The sequence below is a fragment of the Sander lucioperca genome, chromosome 11 (genome assembly GCF_008315115.2).
Source record: "Sander lucioperca isolate FBNREF2018 chromosome 11, SLUC_FBN_1.2, whole genome shotgun sequence".
Taxonomy (NCBI): Eukaryota; Metazoa; Chordata; class Actinopteri; order Perciformes; family Percidae; genus Sander; species Sander lucioperca.
Window position 1 is genome coordinate 22785415 of NC_050183.1, and position 20095 is coordinate 22805509.

Here is a 20095-nt window from a genome sequence, read left to right on the forward strand (position 1 = left end):
CACAACAGGAGGAACACAACCCAGAGCAGCACAGTGTTATTATAACTGTGAGATCCACCCTTCAACCGACAGGAAGAGGTTGGCACTAACTCTGCCTTTAAAGACCACCTAGAAACACAGCACTTATACATTTTCTCCCATTATTAAATTGAGCACCTGTGCACAAGAGCTCCTTCCAATCCTGAAATCAACTTAGACAGCACGCCTCTAATTCAAAAGCTATCTAGAAAAAATATTACTACATCTAGGACATGCTGGGTTTTTTGTCCAAATAAGTCCTTTAGTGTTCCTGTATGTCTGTCTGTGTTTGGAGGTTAAATCTGTCCTTAGAGATACACTGATGAATAAAGCAGCAGTTGGTTATTTTAGTGAGATCTCTGAAAAACCACAAACTAAATCCAACACTGCAATCACATTTATAGATTTGAATTTGGAGGTAAACTGTTCTCGGATCTCAGCTCTCATCAAGTTAAACTTCCTGCAGCATCTGTTTTGCAGGAACAAGAATTGCTTTAAATCAGTCTAGTCTTAATTGTGTCCGTGCACTGCACCTATTGTGTGATTGTGACCTCCTGTGGGCTTGCATATGTCTGCTTCTGCCAGGGGTATCTGGTGCTTTAGCCTATAAGCTACATTAGCCACAAAGTCAGAGAGCTAAACTTGACACATATGCACAAAAAATGCAAATAACACATCCATTTTGGTAAAAATTATTTTTATGGCTTTTAAATACTATTTTTAGTAGAGCATTAAATTGAATTCTTAAACTCTCATTTGCTGCTTTATTACAAATGAACATCTAAGAAAGCTGACCACATTTCTAAATCTAATTCAGTGCCTGTATAATTTATATTTATCCCTAGAAGTGGATGAAAAAATATGTTACTGTTTATTATAATACTGTGTAGTATGCATGTCAGAGCATGCTCAGGTGAGATAATGGCATGACAGAACTAAAGTGTGAAGACGGTGCGTGGGGTTGTTTTTTCGTACTGAGTCAAGCTGTTGACTAAGCACGAGGCGAAGCATGTGGATCCACTAACAGGCAGGCAGACACGTTAGCAGACAAGGAGACAAGTAATTAGTAGAACAGGACGAAGGCTGGCAGGGACATAAACAAGCCGACAGAAAAAAAACATACAGACAGGCTGTAAGAAACAGCAAGTAGACAAGGTGACAGCATGCACCGCGACAGGCAGACTGACATACAAACAGAGAGTTAGACAGGCATATTGCAAACAGGAGGTTTAAAAGGCTTTTTTTGTTGGCGTGACTCATCCATCCTCCTGCCCCTGAGTGGCAAAAAGAAGGAGGCAGGTGAGGAGAGAAAAGCTGCTCGAGACTGGCAGATTCACTAATAACGACCTCGCACTGCTGCAGTGATGCAGATAAATGCTCTAATATCATGAGGAGACACGTGTTGTGCAGCTATGTGATTGCAGCTTCCATCTTATTCCATGCACTGTTTTTGCAGACCTGCATAGAGCTGAAAATGTTAAAGTCTCAACACTGAAGTGTGTCGTTAAAAGAGGCAGAGCAGAGAAGACTGGAGATAGATGTAATTATGTGCTCAGGATGTGCTGACTAAAACCATATGCTTCTTTTTAGCAGCTACTATGCAGCACAATGTTTATTGTGAGTGTAAAGCATGTCTGAAAATTTGATTTGTGTAGAGAGATGTCAACTTAAATTAATAGACACAAACTCAAATGGTTCAAAATTAGCATCATCTACTAGCCAAATGCTGGTAAAATATGCAAGTGGCTTGTCGATTTGCTTCACTCACCAGCAAAAAAAACCAATGGTAATCTATTGAGTGGCTGGTCAAATTTGAACATTCACTAGTCATTGGCTGGTGGACGAAAAAGTTAATTTTAAACCCTGCAAACAGTTTCCTAAAATGTTACACAAACAAGGCAGTGCACATACTGTAGTCTCCCAAAGTTGGTCAAAACATATTTCTACTGGCACAGGAAGGAAGAAAGCCATTTATTCAATCTCCCCCACCTACAGTTTCCCTGCTGCACTCAGGATTAAAGTCACCACTTCTCTAAACGTCCTGCCTCTAACCTAAAGATGGAGGAAGACTCTGACAGGCCAAGAAGAGAGAAGCTGTCTGTGGATATGTGCCCTCTTTCTCATTACCTGGCAGGACAAACAGAAAGCTAGGAGGGGGGCACGGCATGAGAAAACCTCCAGACATTGTCATCGACAGCCATCACCTTCAGCCTCACTGTGTGTGTCAGTGTGGCAGAAGAAATACAAAGATAGGATGTCAGCTTGCGTTTGTGCCTGTGGATGCTAAACTTAGGCCTTGACTGTACGGTCCAGGTGGCTGTACTGTGAGCTATCAAGTGTAACACGTGCAGTAACAATGTACCCAACACCTACACAAGCGCACACACATTGGGAATTGGATGGTACATGTCCATTTTGTTGCACAGATGCACCCTTTGAAAAAAAAAAAGAAGAAAAAAAAGAAGAGATGTATCATCGAGTGACGTCACCCACCTCTAAAGGAAAGTGGGTCAGGGCCAGAAACCATATAGCAGCATGCCGGCAGTGCAGAGATGAACAAAAGATGTTTGAGAATGCCGGGAGGGTGGTGATGCACCCATCTGTGCACTTGCTCTATTTCCATTCTATACTGTACCTAAAATCTAATTTATTGTGGCCGGGTTAGCTCAGTTGATAGAGCGTGTGCACATATATAGACGTTTACTCCTTGACGCAGCGGTCGCGGGTTCGACTCTGATCTGCGGCCCTTTGCTACGTGTCATTCCCCCTCTCTCTTCCCTTTCATGTCTTCATCTGTCCTGTGGAAATAAAGGCCTTAAAAAGCCCAAAAAATAATCTGAAAAAAAAAAAATCTAATTTATTTTTATTTTGTTATTTATTTGATTAATTGATTAATTATCTAGTCTATGAAATGAAAATAGTAAAAGCGGCCATCACATTGTCATAGAGCCCAATCTGACATCTTCAAAGTGCTTTTTTTGCTTGACTAAGTTCTTTTTTCCCCCCACAAAAATTCACAAAAAAATACACCAACTTCCTAAATGTAAATATTTGCTGGTATTCTAAGTTTATACGACAGTAAACTGAATAATTTGGGTATTTTGGTTAGAAAAAAACAGCATCTGAATGTGTCAACTCTGGTGAAGTGTTTTTGCCATAGTTCACTGTTGTCTGATATAGACCAAGCGATTAATTAATTAATCCTCAAAATAATTGTCAGATTGATCGATAATGACAATAACTGATAGCAAGCCTAGCCGGAACTTGTGAATATATGCCATTTTTCATTGATAAACAAGTTTAACTATTGATCGAATACCGGAACTGCCGCTCATCACCAAATCATCTCAGCACTATAAGACTAATGCCACATAATATAGCATTCGGTGTAAGATTATTTGCAGTACTTGTCTGACATCTCTTCTTCCAACACCATTGTTCTTCAGCTCTTCCCCTCACCCTCCTTCACTCCTGTCTCTATAAACAGCCAGCACTCATGGTTCCCATCCCCAGGCTCCAAATAGCATCCACCAAGGACTGTGTAGCAAATGACCCTGCTGCCAAGCCAACAAAGTAGCTTTTAACATGGATTTCCGGCACAAAGACACAGGGAGAATATGTATTTCCCACCAGTCTGTCCATTTATTGACACAAGACTTTCATAGATCAGAGAGGCAGATATGGGAACAAAGTGCCCTCTCCGCCTCCAGCTGGTGCTCAAAACGCTCCTGCTCATGTCACAGTCTGATACTTCTGTGATTTCCTACACTTGCTTGTCACATACAGGCAACAAAATGAATCGTTATTTCTTACTAGATAATGTCATTAATAATGAAGCCATGTTTTCAAAGTGTGACTGTTAGATACATGCTGTGAAAAATGTAGGCATTTCTCTCAAATCATTAGCAAATCACAAATGAGATTTTGAGATCTTGAAAACCAGCAGGGATCATTGCTCTATGCTCTTTTTAAAACACTCATAGTTCATTGTTTTTCCATTTATAGTGCTGTGTGTACTACATCTAGACCCTGGAAGTAGTTTGAAGCTTCTAAACTTTACACAAACAGAGCAACAACTTGAGGGTGGCCTATTATAGTTGGCAGGCAAAACTTTTTTATACAAGCTCCTTCAAATGTCTCCAGAAAAAAACAACTACAGTATGTATGGGTGTTATCAGACTAGAGTTGTCAAAACCTCTGCTAGGTGTCCCAATCTCCCCTGGAGATGAGTCCCCAGCTATTTCAGTCATGTCCTCCTATCAAAACAGATCACCACAGCCTCTGCCACTGAGGGGAAAAAACAAAAGTAGAAATCCTCCCTTCTTTCATCTACATTAATCTGACAGTACCCAGAATGTCATCTGCAGCCACCCAGCTAAAGCCCATTACCATAGGAAGATGAAATAGCAAGGAGAGAAAAATAACCTTCTTTTCTCTTTTTTAAGCATGCTGCATTTCATAGCCAAAGTTAACCAGCACATTGGTTACCTGGCACATTGGCTCTGCTCGAGTGACATTCAACAATCGGTTCAGCTAGAGCAGCAGTCATTTCAGAGACGCTGGGGGGAGGTAAAGCCATCAGTCTCATTTGGGTGTATTTTTCCAGAATGTATGCTCTCTGTGCACATTGGCCTCTATCACAGAAACGCTGTGTGCTCCTGCTGTCCCTCATTCCTCATGATAATGGTTCTATTCTCATACAAGTTTTCATTAAAACATGGTTTTGGTGTTTTGTCTTATTTTGGTAGTCTGTTTTTCTGTTTTGTATTTTGCTCCGTTTCCTGTTTTATGTTGACGGTCTGGTTTTCTGTCTTGTCTTGTTTTGTTTTACTTCCTGTCCGCTCTTGTGATTGCCTGATGTTTTTCACCTGTTTCCCAGCCCTTGTGTCACCTGCCTCTTGTTACCTTGTTACTCTATATTTAGTCTTTGTGTTCCCCTTGTCCTGTGTCAGATCATTGTGTTTTTTGTCTCCTGTCTGTATTCCTGTATGTTTGTTCCTGTCCATGTGTTCAGTCAATGTGCCTGCGTTTGGAATCTCCCCTTCGGCTTCTGTGTTCCCGTTTTTTTGTTATCCTTTTCTCTTTTGACTTTTTGGATTTTGGACTTTGTTTTTTGTCTCCCTCAGTTTTGGACTCATTATGTTGTTTTCTGCATTTTTGCATTTTTAACTGCCTTATGGTATGTACCCTGGTTTTGTGTTGGTAATAAATCTCCAAGCAACTAATCCTCAGCCTGCTCTCTGCCTTTGGGTCCACCATTCCCTGCATCTCACAACAGTTAAAGATATCATTTTGTGTAGATAAGAGATACATTCAGGGTGGGAAATTAGCACCCGCCACCAGCCAATGGAGAGTACTTTTTCAAAGTGGCGGGTGACTTTGCCTTGTATACCAGCCACAGTGGCAGGTGGATTGGACAGCTTTTGTCAAAGAATGCTGTTGCTAAGAAACAATGCACAATGCTTATAGGAGTCGCGTTATGTTACTGCTAATAAATGCCCAACATTTCTGGATTTTGCTGCTTCATAATAAAAACATTAAAATACCAAAATAACGGAGGACTTTTATTGTGAAGAACTTATAGGAAATGAAACCGTTCACAGCCGGGGCTTTGACCACGCATATTTTTGTCAACTCCAGACTTTTGTCAAGTAGTTTTCAGCGATCATCCATGACACCATGTAGCTGAGCTGAGGTAACGAAAATTATCGGTTAAAAACACCGGCGACATATCCCCGGTGTTAAGAGGCCTGCCGCGGAGTCAGCATTAGCTATGAATGTACTCTGTTGAGGGCGAAGTAAAGCAAAAGAGAAGGTAGCCTACTTTTCGAACAAGTGGCGCATTGACAAAACATACAGAGAAAGACCATGCAAAACATTTCAGACCATCCTGCCAACCTGTATTAAACATCAATGTACGCTGTAACGATTTTTCAGTTGCTGAAAGCTACTGCTGTTTTAATCCTGTCGGCTCTCTGCTGCTCAGTTCCACACCCGCCCACACCCACCCACACACCCACACCCACCCACACACACCCACACACACACACCCATGGTGGATGCAGGAAAAAACGGAGATGAGATGTACATGATGACCTAAATTGAGGACAGCTACGGTCGTTATTGTAAGTCCAATAAGTACTTTATCAAACCGTATGAATGTGTGTCCCAGGCCAGGTTAGGAAATTAACTAACAATGTAAAGATCAACAAGCCACTGACAGAAATGTTCAAATTTGATTCATTCAATAAATTATTATTTTTTATCTTAAATCTACCAGCCATTTTCATATTATACCAACATTTGCAGCATCCTGAGCCTTTTTGGTAAAGTTACTAGGAAATCTCAGCCCAGAGTAATTTTATTCTCCCCAAAATATGTTTCCTTTTTATTTTTAAAGAACTATACAAAAAAACAACTTTCACTGTCTCTCGCAACTTCATTACAACAAAAATACAAAAGACATCGCAACTTTTATCGCAATTTTTTATAAAAGTTCCCGCAAAATCAGGCATTTTGGGCCGCAACAATCTCAAAAAAAGGCTGCGAAATCCTGGAGGGACTGTTTAATGCTATGTTACTGAGTTACATGTAGGCCTACAATTACTATAGAATATGACCAAACACAATTTTACCATGGTCTCGCAAGGTTTTTTTCACATCACTTTTTATTTGCCTATATTTATAAAATATGTATTAATAATAAAAAAGAATGTATTGAAGCAATTCAAGATATGCTAATGCACTTTCTTTTATAAATTTGAATTCCGGAAAAAGTGGCTGGTAAAAAATAGAAGTGGCTGGTAAAATTGAGCATCCAGTCACAGTGGCTGGTGGGCAAAAAAGTTAATTTCCCACCTTGGAAACATTTACTAAATACAAGCCCCTTTTCTGCACAAGCTGACATACTGAAATGAGTAGAAAAACACTTTGATGGTTGCTAGTAAGGTGTGAGACTGAAGTGCTACAGTAGTTGGCTGCATGACAACAAACTGAAGATCAGCCTCCAAAAGATAAAGGGACAAATGTTTACTTGCCTCATTTCAGGCCTCTTTGGGACAGTGTGACATCAGCTAGTGTGATATTGTCTGGTTTTCAAAGCTGTTTAGGTGGGTGTTTAGCTTAACAAATAACTAATGTAAGACATCCACAGTGGAGTCGCCCACAGGTATCACGACAAGTTCACCTTCTCATCATTCCATTGTCACATTTCTGTCACTGCTGTATAATCATCATTGTAGATTAGGGCTGAACGATTAATTGCATTTGCGATAATATCGCGATATGTTAAAACGCGATTTCCTAATCGCAAAGGCTGCGATTTGGTCACATGACTCGCGAGAGCAAATCAGTCTGCACTCCGCAGAGAAAGCATCAACTTAGCACGCTAACGCTACGCCGTACCTTGAGCTGATTTCTGTCATTCAAACAACTCTGAGTTGTAGTTTAAAACTTTTACAGCCATTTTAATAAAATGAAGGGTTTTATTCAGACTCGGGTCCATACATGCAGTTAATGAATACAGGCACACAGAACTGAAGGCTCGGTTGGCAACGATTAGCTCCGGTTAGCGGTTAGCTCCGGTTAGCTCCGTTATAAAGATATGAGTGGAGGAGCTGCCACTGAGAGGGGTAACAACCAGACTGATAAATGACGTTCGGGGAGCTTTCACAGCAGCGTGGCCGCGGTGTTTCAACAGTTTTATTAGTACAGTTAATCCCACTGCAAGAACACCAGCAACATGCTAACGTAACGATAGCCTCTCTGAGCAAGTGCACACGGCAGCACGTAACTTCACGAGGGGGAGGGGCTGGAGGCAGCTCCTCTCTGTGCACTGTAAAAAATTACACTGTTGTGTGTGTGTGTGTGCGTGCGCGCGCGTGTGTGTGTGTGTGTGTGTATATAGATATATACTATATACTATATTTTTACTTATTTAACTGTCTAGTGTGTAATTGTGTGTTCATACTATAAATTATTATATTATTCTTTGTTGAATAATACAGAAGACTAAGAGCTTAAAAAAATAATCGAATATCGAATCGCAATCGCAATATTTGGGAAAAAAATCGCAATTAGATTATTTTCAAAAATCATTCAGCCCTATTGTAGATACAACATAATAATAACACACGCAAGTTAATGTGATATGACCAAATCAAGTCGTGGGTTGGAAATTCAAAGGCATGTTGTAAAAAAAAGTAACGTTGCGCCGAATTGAAAAAGGAACTACGTTTCGTTACCAAATTTTCAGTAGTAGCGCGTTACACTACTTTTTACCCGAAAAAGTAGTTACGTTACTGTAACGCGTTACACCCAACATTGTGTAGTACTTCATTGGGCTTCCACTCTGTTGAATTTCTTTCAGGCCACTGCAGCCTCGTCTTTTTGAAATGACTGAAAGCACACATACCACAGACAAAATGACTAAATCCTTCTTGTGCCGTCATGTAAAATGTAATTTCTTAGGGACAGAACGTCTCTAACAGGCAGAGAAATTATTTTGTGTTCATCATCATACAAAAAACAATGCTGCAACAATAAGTTCAGTGAATAAAGAAGGTGGACTGCAGCTCTAACTGCACTTAAAAAAATAAGTTTTCCTGATGTCTGTTGACCTTCAAGCTAATTCAATTTAAATCGTCCAACTACGTGCTGTAGGTCCCGGCTTGTCTTCTGGCTCAGGACTGAAACAGAAAGGACCTATTTATCGCTCCTCTCATTTATGTGAGGCTCAAGTTGGACACGGTGGTGAGTTCTCAGTGCTCCAGTCTGGCGCAGTTACCATCACATATTGATCTGGAGTCTCCTGGATGTAGTTTTCTAAAGGTGAAGGCACCATATAATTCACACCTCAAGGGACTAGACAGCTGCATTCAGGAAAGTACAGTATAAGAGATGCACACTGTTGCAAAATGGTGCAGCTACAGTCCAGCTCAGAGTGCTAACAGTAAACTGATCAAAATCAAAGAAATAAACATACAGTATTTTATATAACAAATGTGCAAAATATTTAAAAAATATATATACTCTAAACACAAGTATAAAATGAAAAGGTAAAAAGAAAAGACAAACTATTTGTGAAAACCTCTGTCCTAATGGAAAAAAACCCCGATAGCCTGTCCACTGATCAACATGATCCCCCGTGTGTTTCTATTGACATGTGATCTGTGTTTGCTGACAAGTGATCAATGTTTCGATCCCATAAGCAAGTTTGGCAGGATTTGTCTGTCACATCATCACGCAGCACAGCAGAACCGGCATAATAAAAGTGGAAATGAGACGCTAATCATTTCAAGCCATGTCAACATATTTTGTAGTTTGATGGTGCTTTCGGCCACATTTAACACAATTTTGATTTGCTGTATTAACAACCTTAAAAAATACCACCAAAATACTTGTTCATATAAAATCGTTTACATCTGCCCAGGGGTTCACATAAGCCAGATGTAAACTACCAACTTATTATATCAAAGGATGGTGGAAAGCTGAAATAACTGATCAACAAAATTTGAAAAAAATCAGTAAGGGAGGGACAGTTTATTTTAATTGACAGACCAAGCCAAGCTAAAATGCTCAAAAAATTCCACTGGGATGTCCATGTGCTCTGTTTCCAATAGATGTATAAGGAGGCAACAATTTGCTAGCATCTTATCCATAAGACTTTAATAAGGTAATACCAAAAGTATATCTTAGACCATAAGTAAATATAAAACTGGCATCGCTTTCAGGCTCAAACTGCATTGCTTGCCAAATCTTCTGGATATTATGAAGATACTTATGCAAGTATTAAACACTTAATTTACAGAATGTATTCTAATATTGTGGAAAAGTAAATATGCTACATAACATGACTCGTCCAGAGATTTTCCTCCATTTCAAAATCAAATGCAATGATTTAAAGTAAATGAGCCTAAAGGCAAAAGACAGTGTGGGTGTACAATGAAGTGTGATTCACAGATGAGAGGATGGATAATATATTTTTTTCAAAACCAGGAGATCTGTGTTTGCACTGTTTATGAACTCTCCATTGTACTGAGGAGATGGAGGATAAGGAGGAAAGATGGAGGGTCTGTAGTTTGAAAACGCGCATGCACACACAACACCGACATACGCAGCAAACACAAGCCCAGCCCACATTTGATATGAGTCACCGATGAATCAATTTTACAGAGCAGACTGGCGAATAATCATTAGGAATAAACAACAGAGACATGAACAGAGCCCCTAGTGGCTGTTCACACACTTTCACAATGTAGGTTGTTTCTTACATCTTACAGTCAGAAGGTGTCAGACAGAATTGGAAGTTTGTCCTGAGGGTAGGTGGTCTGAGTGAAAGAGGATATGCCATAATGTAGCTAAAATAAAATACTGTATCTCCTAGAGAGTAACATTCTCCTCTGAAAATGATCATCTGGCAAATATTTTGTGCATGTTGTCATGATGAAGAAGACCACTAGTGAACATGAATGTGCAATGTGTGTGTTTTAATAGTTTGCTTTTGTTAAAGTGGCCACAGAGACACTGCACAGGCACTTAACAGAATGGGGAGCGCACCCCAATAAAATAGTGCCGTTAACTGAGCCAAATCAGCATAAAATATCTATATTATAATCTTAGTTCCCTAACCAACATCAAGTATGTTGACTGTAGAGCAAAGCTGTAACTTTAAAACTGTTGCATCAATTGTGTTAAAAATATTTTTGATTTACTCAAATTACACCCAAAAACGGGAAGATGATCTGGATCAACCAGTCTCCTCCGTCTCCTGTGTAAATGGATCAACCTGATTAATTCCTCTCCACACACATAAGCCTTATTACTCTGCTCAGAATTTTTTTTTTTTGTAAAAGAACCATGATGATTTTAGACAGTTTGATAAATACTTGTTAATAAATCCAATGCTCTATACCAAAACTGAAAATGAGAGAGCCAAGACTTAAAACTGCCAAATCATATTGCAAAGGATAATCTATACCAACATGTGGTCTATATTGCTAATACAACTTGGAGAATTAGTCTGTCTTAGTCTTAGTCCCTTTCTGAAGCTTATAAATGTTAAATCTTTGCTTTACAAATGTAGTATGTGTTGCAGGGCAGGAAGTGTTCATGATATTGTCTCACAACATAGCTACAGTTCCAGGCGCAACCGTATGGATGGACAGAAGTAAACCAGTTTTAGGGGCAGTTTGGCGTAAATTAATCAGGTAGGCTTCAGCCAAAAGTAACTGTCCAAGCCACAATTAGGATCTTGGAACAGTAGTTAAAGTTTTATTTGCCCACCTTGATTGCTTGATAGTAAAACTGAGACTTAATGGGGAGACTTGTCATAATAAAATCTAGCCCATATTTTACAAGAGTGAAACAGTACATTATGCTACAGAAACTCTGCTTCCACTCTCAATTACACCCATTGAACATCTCTTTTATGATCCCCAGCACAGCTTTATATCAATGTTTCATAAATCAGGTGTGTGTCTAAGAGTGTTAGTGTGTTGGTAGATAATCATGGGAATTTGTCTTTTCTGTTGGCCAATGCACCAAGTAACCAATCAGGTAAATGGCTTTGATTCCATCAGATAAACTCTTGTAAAAACTAAGGCTGGGCATTGACTGATAACAGAGAGATTAACTGATTATTCATGAATACGATAAATTCCATAAATAATGCCATTAAATCATGCAACAACCTTTTCTCTACTTAGATCTATTTCACTCTCCCTATCCTGTCCTTTTAGGTTCCTCCTTTCTCCGTTCCCTTTTTTCTTCTACTCCATGCTTTTGCCTTCATGTGTGCACATAAAAGTGATGGTAGAGCTGAATGTAATTAATAAACTGCCTCTCCTCCCACAAGTCCTGTTAGTAAAATAAGCCTATTCATCAGAGTGTCAGTTCCTCATTGGTCAGCATTGCTTCAATACTCAATACAAAGAGCAGATAGACTGAGCACTTCAGAGTCTCTAGAGACACAGTCCTTTAAGGCCCCACTCATTGAATTTTCACTTTTTGTATGGTCAGTTTGATTTCCTGTAGAGATTAACTTATTCATGGATTAATTGATGAGCCAATTAGTTGGCTCATCAATTAATCAAGACAAAGTTATTTGTCTGATAAAAAGACCAAACATTTTCTGGTTGAAGCTTCTCAAATTCAAGAGGAAATTTGTTTTTGAGCTGTTTGAGTAAGAGAGCACTTTGAGCACTGGTAGCTTATTTGTGACGATATTTGGCATTTTTGTTGACATTTCAGGACTAACTAAATAATTAACGATTACTAGTATTTCTTAATTGCAGTCCTATTTGATTCTGTGTTTTAAAACATGAAGATGCAAACACAACTGTACGGTCTTCTGAATTAAGATAAAGGGAAACTCAACTAAATTTACACAAATATATGCTTACTAGTCATGGGGAGAACTACTCTCCTGTGAACATAGGTGTATGTCTGTATGTCTTCTGTGGCTCTGTAGGAGCTTTGTCAAGTCTGAGAAAGTAATCCTGACAATGTCATCGGGGGTTTTCTCGGCTTGGCCTTGGATACTACTGATTCATGACAGAAAGATTGCTTTACAAAGAGGTTGGGAGTATCTAATAAAAGATGCAGTCAAATTGCATTATTAGAAATGTAGGATTCAATGTTTGGGGGGACAGTGTGATGAACTAGATGAATGAGGTAAAAATTGAGAGAGACATTAAAGAGGGATGTGGACAGGCTCAGGCATTACTTCTCTAGGCACTGCATTCCCAGCAGCCAATCAGATGTCTTCCAGTTACCATGCCATCTTTATGATTTGGCTATGAATATGGTGTGTTTTCCAGTGAGGTAGACATGTGAGTATGTGTATGTGATGTGTGAGAGAGAGGGAACAAGACACAGACAGAGAGGCGTACAATAGATTGCAAGTCAGATTATGAGGCTGCTCAGAATGAAAAGTTTCCACATGAGCAGAAAGCACTGCTGCACCAGGCTGTGTGCGTGCATGCGTGCATGAGTGTGTGTGTGCATGCATGTGCACGTGCATGTGTACGTGTGTGTGGTCTTGCCCAGATGAGGCTTGACAGAAAGTTTATATGCATCAGTAGCTTGGATGCAGCCTGGTCACGTCCTCCTTCCATGTGCCCCGAGGGAGCACAGGAAATGACTTTGTTTGTAGAAAAAAAAACAATTATGAAAATGAGGACAGAAAAAGGAGGGGATGAGAGAAGGAAGAATACAACAGGGTGTCAACTTTGCACACGCTGAAGAGACACAGAGGTGAAGAGCTTTACGTTAAAATGGATGACATCAGGAACAAATGTTCTATATTCTCCTCCGTCTCTTCTTCTTCCCATTAAGACAGGATCCTAAAAAGCTGGCCCAAATTCCTGTGGATTACATCTGCCTTATTCCCTCCCAAAAATCTAATCTCAGTTCCTTCTGGTTAAGGCAGACCGCTGACTCCACCCCTCCCCTGTTAACACCCAGATTATAGGTTTGGTCAGCTTTTGGTTGCCAAAGGAATGTCCTGACCGTCCATGGTTCATTAAGACAAGGGCTTATTAAAAACCTCTGAATGCATCTTCTCACAGTCACAGCCCTCAAATAAAGAACCACTGACATCATCAAAAAATGGAGCACCGTTTGTCTCAAGGAGGGGTGAGTGAAAGTGATAATGAGGGTGAGAGGCAGAAAGAGAGAGGGGATGTGGAGAAACCACAATGAACCACAAGATCTGGAACCACTTTGAGGGAACAGACCATCAATTCCAGTGTCACTCTAATGGCCAGCAATCTGGTGCTGTGAAAAATCATATATAAGCTGCAGGTTGACTGAGGCTACAGACTGTATCTACCTACCCTCATGGTGTAGGTAGATACAGTCTGCTCCTGAAGATATAATTTTAACAGGACATGCCGCCAGCTAGGAACATTGGTTATACTGCTGGCTTTGTCTGGTTGTACAAAAACACACACACACACACACACACACACACACACACACACACACTACACTTATGTAGGGCTGCAACTAACAATATTTTCATTGTCAATTAATCTGTCAATAATTTTCTCGATTAGTTGTTTGGTCTATAAAATGTCAGAAAATTGTGAAAAATGTCGATCAGTGTTTCTCAAAGTCCAAGTTGATGTCCTCAAATGTCTTGTTTTAGCCACAACTCAAAGATCTTCAGGTAACAGTTACTGTCATCAAGGAGTAAAGAAACCAGAAAAGATTCACATTTAAGAAGCTGGAATCAGAGAATTGTGACAGTTTTTTCTTAAAAGATAACTCAAACTGATTAGTTGATTATCAAAATAGGTGGCGATTCATTTAATAGTTGACAACTAATGGATTGATCTTTGCAGCTCTAGATTCATGAACTGAACTTATGACCTGCTCTGTACATTTCTTTATTTCTTAAATGGGACAGCATATGTAATGTTCTTGTTTAACACTTGTCTGTATGTGCTGCTAACATTGTGTACACATGTTGTGTAAGCTGCGTAAAAGGTACTGAAAAAAAGATGCTGTTCTTAGTGACTGCTTGTTATGTAACATGCTGGTACTTCTATAACAACAAAAGAGGCCATTGCAGGAGAATCCTGCTACCACTGCTACACTAACGTAATGCATAATGGAGGACAGTATGACTACTTTATATCAAGCAGCAGTCCTGAAGCTGTTGCATGCATGCAAAAACACACAAATGATAATGCACAAACAAACAGATGCATACAAGCTTGCACCGTGCAGAACTCAATTGCTGTGCTCCAATGAGACAGCATAAAGGGTTAAAACTGCTGGATTACAGCCTGCTCTCTCCCTCTCTGGCTCACTGCGATTCGAAAGTATATGAAACACACTTTCTTATTGCTGATGTTTTTGGAAGAGTTTAGTATTTAGGTCAATGAAATGAAGCACAAGGCATGACATCTAAATATTTTATTGAAGAACTAAATAGATTATTATAAGATCAGTTAGCATTGGGGCACTTAAATAAGAAAATTGAGCCAATACGTAAACTTCTCTAACAATTCAGTTTAGACAGAATCCTACATACAGAGTAACAAGGACTGGTTTACTAGTATAGGTGCATTGATCAGGATACATACACAGTAAATCCAGATTTTAATCCTAGATGGATGTAATAAAGCAAAATGTTCTAAAGAGATGCAGATGTTGGTTTTAAACACTAGGGTAAAACCTAACATGAACACAAATGCTGCTGACGACAATCTCAATTTCAGTTCCCAAATGTTAGCTAATACAACTATTTGTAGATAGTCTTATGACTTGCCACGGGGGGGGGGGGAGAGAGACAACACATAACCTTGTGATTCTGGGTAAATAAACGGCCCTCAGCATGGGTGGAGAAATGTTTGTCAAACGCCATGTATTTGTGTTAAATGCAAATCAACATTCTGCTGATGTTTAAAAGTCTCGTTAGACAGCCCAATCTCAATTTATGAGAAATACGACAGGAAGGAATTCTTATTCCTGCATCGCCCCCACAAGCTATTGATAGTGGTTAACATTGTGGTAAAGTGAGGGGAGTAACTTCTCCCTTTTTAATTTGGACAAATTGCACTTAAGTCACACGGGTCTGCCTAGCTCATTGGTTTTGGAAATGATGCTAAATGACCAGATATGATTCTCACTCAGTCCCTGAACAATAAGGTCAGTGAGGTAATGAATCTGAATACATGTTTTACAGTTGGCAGGAGTGATGAGCCTGGGGTGTAATGTGAAACACTGCAAATCATCTTCAACACAGTTCACATCTTTCTTCTGTACTGTCTGGCAAAGCACAAAAGTGTCAAATAATTTTTGGTGTATACGGTAGGCTACATGTTGGCTCCAGATTACTTTGGCAATTCTTCAACAGTAAACAGTGCTGTGTAAACAGATGTATTTGGAAGGACTTTGATATCAATCTGTCTTTTCTTGTTTCTAGTCTATTGCCATTTCTGTCCTTTCCAGCTTTTATCAGCCTATCACTTCTCCAATGCTGACTTTTAAACAATGCATAATTAAGTGAGCTGTCTGACAAAAAGAAATAAAGCCTGCACTCTCAGATGCAAAAATGTGAGAAGGCATAACTTAATTAATGCCACACTCACGACACAGCATGGCTATGAGGTGGTTTACCCTCAACTGGGGTGATACTGAAAAGCACTGACATTACTGAGTCACGTGTCACTTACAACTGACATTCAACATTTTTCCTATCACTCCTTCAATCACTACTTCCAGGCAGACAGAATTAATTATTCAACAAATAATCACATAGTAGACAATAATCTGTTTGAGTCAACCCATTTGCTTTTGTTTATGATGGTGCTTGATTATTATACAACCACACACAAAATAAAAGTTATACCGGAAAGGTTACCGGAACAGTCTCTCTGAGGATGCAAGTTGTGAAACAATTACTGCTACAGCAAACTGGAATACAGTATGTCAAAGACCCAAAACACAGGAAAAAAAAGGAGGCTCACTCTCAGTCCTCCCCTGGTGAATTTTAACAAGTTGCTGAACGATATTGGACTAATATTAAAAATCCTTTGCGGCCATCTTTCATTATAGACATAGTGTTCAGCTGATGCTTCTTTCAGTGTTCCTCAGCAGTGTCTTACAGTGGGACTACACATGACAGGTGCTTTGTGCCGTGTGGTTTAGTTTCACTGATGTGCAGGTTTCTCTCTGTACCTCTAACTCCCATGTCTCCCTGCCTCGCCTTTCTCTCCCCGTCGGCCTCTCTCCCTGCTGATATGGTGAAAATCAATGGCTCCTCTATTCTGTGGAGGGTCTAATGTCTGCTAATGAAATCCTATCTGCTATGAGTCATCCATCTGATAGCTGCTGGGACAACGAAGGACCACCTCTACAGCCTCATTTATGAGACACACACACACACACACACACACACACACACACACACACACACACACACACTTATGGGCACTTCAAATGCTTATACATCACTTATATATCCCTTACTTCATTCAGAAAATCATAAATTATGGCCAGCTGTTGCTGTTGCTAGAGCCTGACCGATACTGGATTTTTTAGGCTGATATATATATATATATATATATATATATATATATATATATATATATATATATATATATATATATATATATTTTAATTGCAATTCCTTCACTTAATTTACAAACCATTACCATACAATGCAGTACAATTTTCATATCCTTGCAATTCCTTTTTAATTTTTTTTAAATTATATATATATATATATATATATGCAATCCACCCAGTGCTGATAATAATAATAAAATAACAAAAGTACCCCTCATAGCTAAAGAAAAATTAAAGTAAAGAAATATATCTAGTATACGCATATACAGATACATCTGCACCCCTATACACTTCTAAACATACATCTATACATACACATATATACATACATACACTCCCAAACTTTTACCTAAGAAACATAGGAGTTGATTTGTGTGTAAAAACTTAACGCACACCGTAACTTAGTTCATTCATTCATTCATCAGTTAGTCTACCAAAAACACTAAGAAAAAGGAGAGAAGTGCATGAATAAATAACTAAATCTTTTTACATAACAATAATTGGTATACATCTACAATTTAAATCCATTTTTATTCATAATTCACTCATATATATATTTTTTTTAAGTGATTTTTGATAAGGATCCCTTACATTCTTTTTTTTTTAAATTTACGAAATTGTCACCAAGATATGTACTTAGCGTGAAGTGAATGTGAACTTGACCACTGCCTTGTAATATTGTTGAAAAATAAACTTGTCTCTGCTCTCTAATGGACAGAACTATGTGGTGGTGTTACTGTTCCTAACTCAAACAATCTTTGGAATTTATGTACTGCAATTTCTTGTTACTTATCAGCCAACATAAAGTATACCGATATATCTGTGTAACATTCGCCGATATATAGGCTAAGCCAATTTATTGGTCGGAATCTAATAGACAGAATATCCTTAAATTCACTTTGCAATCTCTTCCTAAAAAAAAAATCAAAAGCTATATAGTGTGTGTGTGTGTGTGTGTGTGTGTGTGTGTGTGTGTGTGTGTGTGTGTGTGTGTGTGTGTGTGTATGTGTGTGTGTGTGTGTGTGTGTGTGTGAAAAAAAGATTGATTCAGATCTGCAACATTACATGTGATAGCTCACATAATGTGTAAGGTCTCTGACTCGTGTGAGCCACGACGACGCCTCAGTCCCAGGTGTTCCATTTTCTGTTTCTGAGACAGAGCACACTCAGGGGCAACATACTCAGATTTGTCTTAAAGACCAATAACAATAACCTTAACATGACCCTAACTCAGAGTCACACAAATTGGTGCATGTAAACACACTGAATTCCAAAGTAATAAAATACTCTTGCATGCAACGATGCAGAGGGATATTTCTTCAACTCTTTCACTCGAGTCTGCCTCCTTAACCAGGCCTACAGCCTAATGTACACAAGCCTCACACTCACACAAACAGAAACTGTCAATGCGAGACACTTCACATGCTGCGTTTGTCTCTTTGATCACATCACAAAACACTTAGCTCATCCCTCTTTAATGAATCAAATTTCTCTTTCCCTAAACAAGACATCTCTCTTTTTAACTCTCTCTCTGCAACCTTTCAATCCCTCCCCATCTCTCAACCTAACGAGTATCAATATAAACGCTGAAAATCTCTTCCTGTTGCTGTGTCTTTGCGTCACTGTGCTAGTGCATCCTCCGCTGATTGAAACTGACATCTGTTTGCACTGGTCTGGCTCGCAGCCATAAAACAATACATACACAGGGAATGCTAGACCCAGACACATCCACAGATATGGCAAAGAGGGGATTTGTCACACACACACAAGGATTAATACAATGCCACTTTTTCTGATAAACCTAGTGCTGAAAATATTTATAAAATGGGAGGAAGGAAGGAAGTGACATGAAAACTGAAGCCTAAAAAAACATTTAAAAAAACTGATGTCAGCCGTATATCTTTCATTTTATAGCTTAATTTGTTCTTTGCTGCTATATTTTTCTTACTCCCACAGAGTGTGAGGTCAGGTTACAAAAAAAAAAAATCTAAAATATCAATGCAGGTTTTCATGTCAGCTTCCAGTATCAAACAGCAAAAAATTCTTTCTAGAGTCAAAAATCAGGATGAAACTAATTATATATTCCTGTATTCCTTTACATGTAACCCATGCAGAATAAGTGCTGTTTCCCCGGGGCTTGGTTAAAAGTATTTGGGGAAAATAAAGAAATCACTAATTGAAGTAGATGAACACAACAAGGCCTCTCATCAGTGCATAAATACAACGGATGATCATGTGTTCTGATGTTTATCTCATAAACGAAGAAGAAAAAGACCACACAAATTTAATCCATTTAACTGCAAGATTTCATGTTAATTTATTAATTAAGTAGAGTGGAAGGAGATTGAGCCAAACACTAACAGTCAGCTTGGGAGCTGAATACATTATGCAGAGAAGAACATTAATAATATATGTCCAAATAAATCCAACTTTCCCTGAGGGGGATCCCTGCCACCATGTCTATCCACCCCTCCTTCTACAGTATAATATAAAAGACAGCGCTAGAGGAAAAGGTGTAGGAAAGGAAAGAAGGACAACAGGACATACAATATACTCAATATATTCTCTTCAAGAAAGAGAAAGGTACCCAGGTGGAGAAGGGATGGGATGAGGAAGAAGATGGTGGGAACAGCAAAGGCAGAGATAAAACAGAGATGCCACCAGAGCTCTGTGTGATTGTAAATGGTTTATATAGCAACTTGTATGGGCTCACTGATGTGAACAAGATTCTACCTGAACATCACAACACCATTTGGCATGAGGAAAGCAAGGCATTAGCACACCATCCTAGTTGATTGTGTCCCTCTGTACATACAGGTGTGGTGACAAAATGAGGATGTACCTGAAGCTGCCATTTTGATCCAATATACAAATCCAGAAGGGTAACCTAAAGATCAGATTAAATCTATCCCCCTTCCCACCACATGAGCTGATCAGACTCCAAAAAAGCCACAAACGAGGAAGTGACTCAACAAAATACAGGCCTTTCACGATGACT

General features: G+C 39.1%; 1 protein-coding gene across 9 annotated transcripts in view; it reads right to left on the bottom strand.

Moving 5' to 3' along the window:
- Window positions 1–20095, bottom strand: part of sgip1a (SH3GL interacting endocytic adaptor 1a) — an 87827-nt gene that overhangs the window by 40477 nt on the left and 27255 nt on the right. The window contains exon 1 of one of the 9 annotated variants that reach the window (XM_036006890.1): window positions 2146–2244. The exons of the other annotated variants lie outside the window; for them this stretch is intronic. Coding sequence (XP_035862783.1) covers window positions 2146–2209 — 64 coding nt within the window. The 5' untranslated portion in view covers window positions 2210–2244. Of the gene's footprint in view, window positions 1–2145; window positions 2245–20095 lie in introns of those variants that run through there. 9 annotated transcript variants of the gene reach the window in all.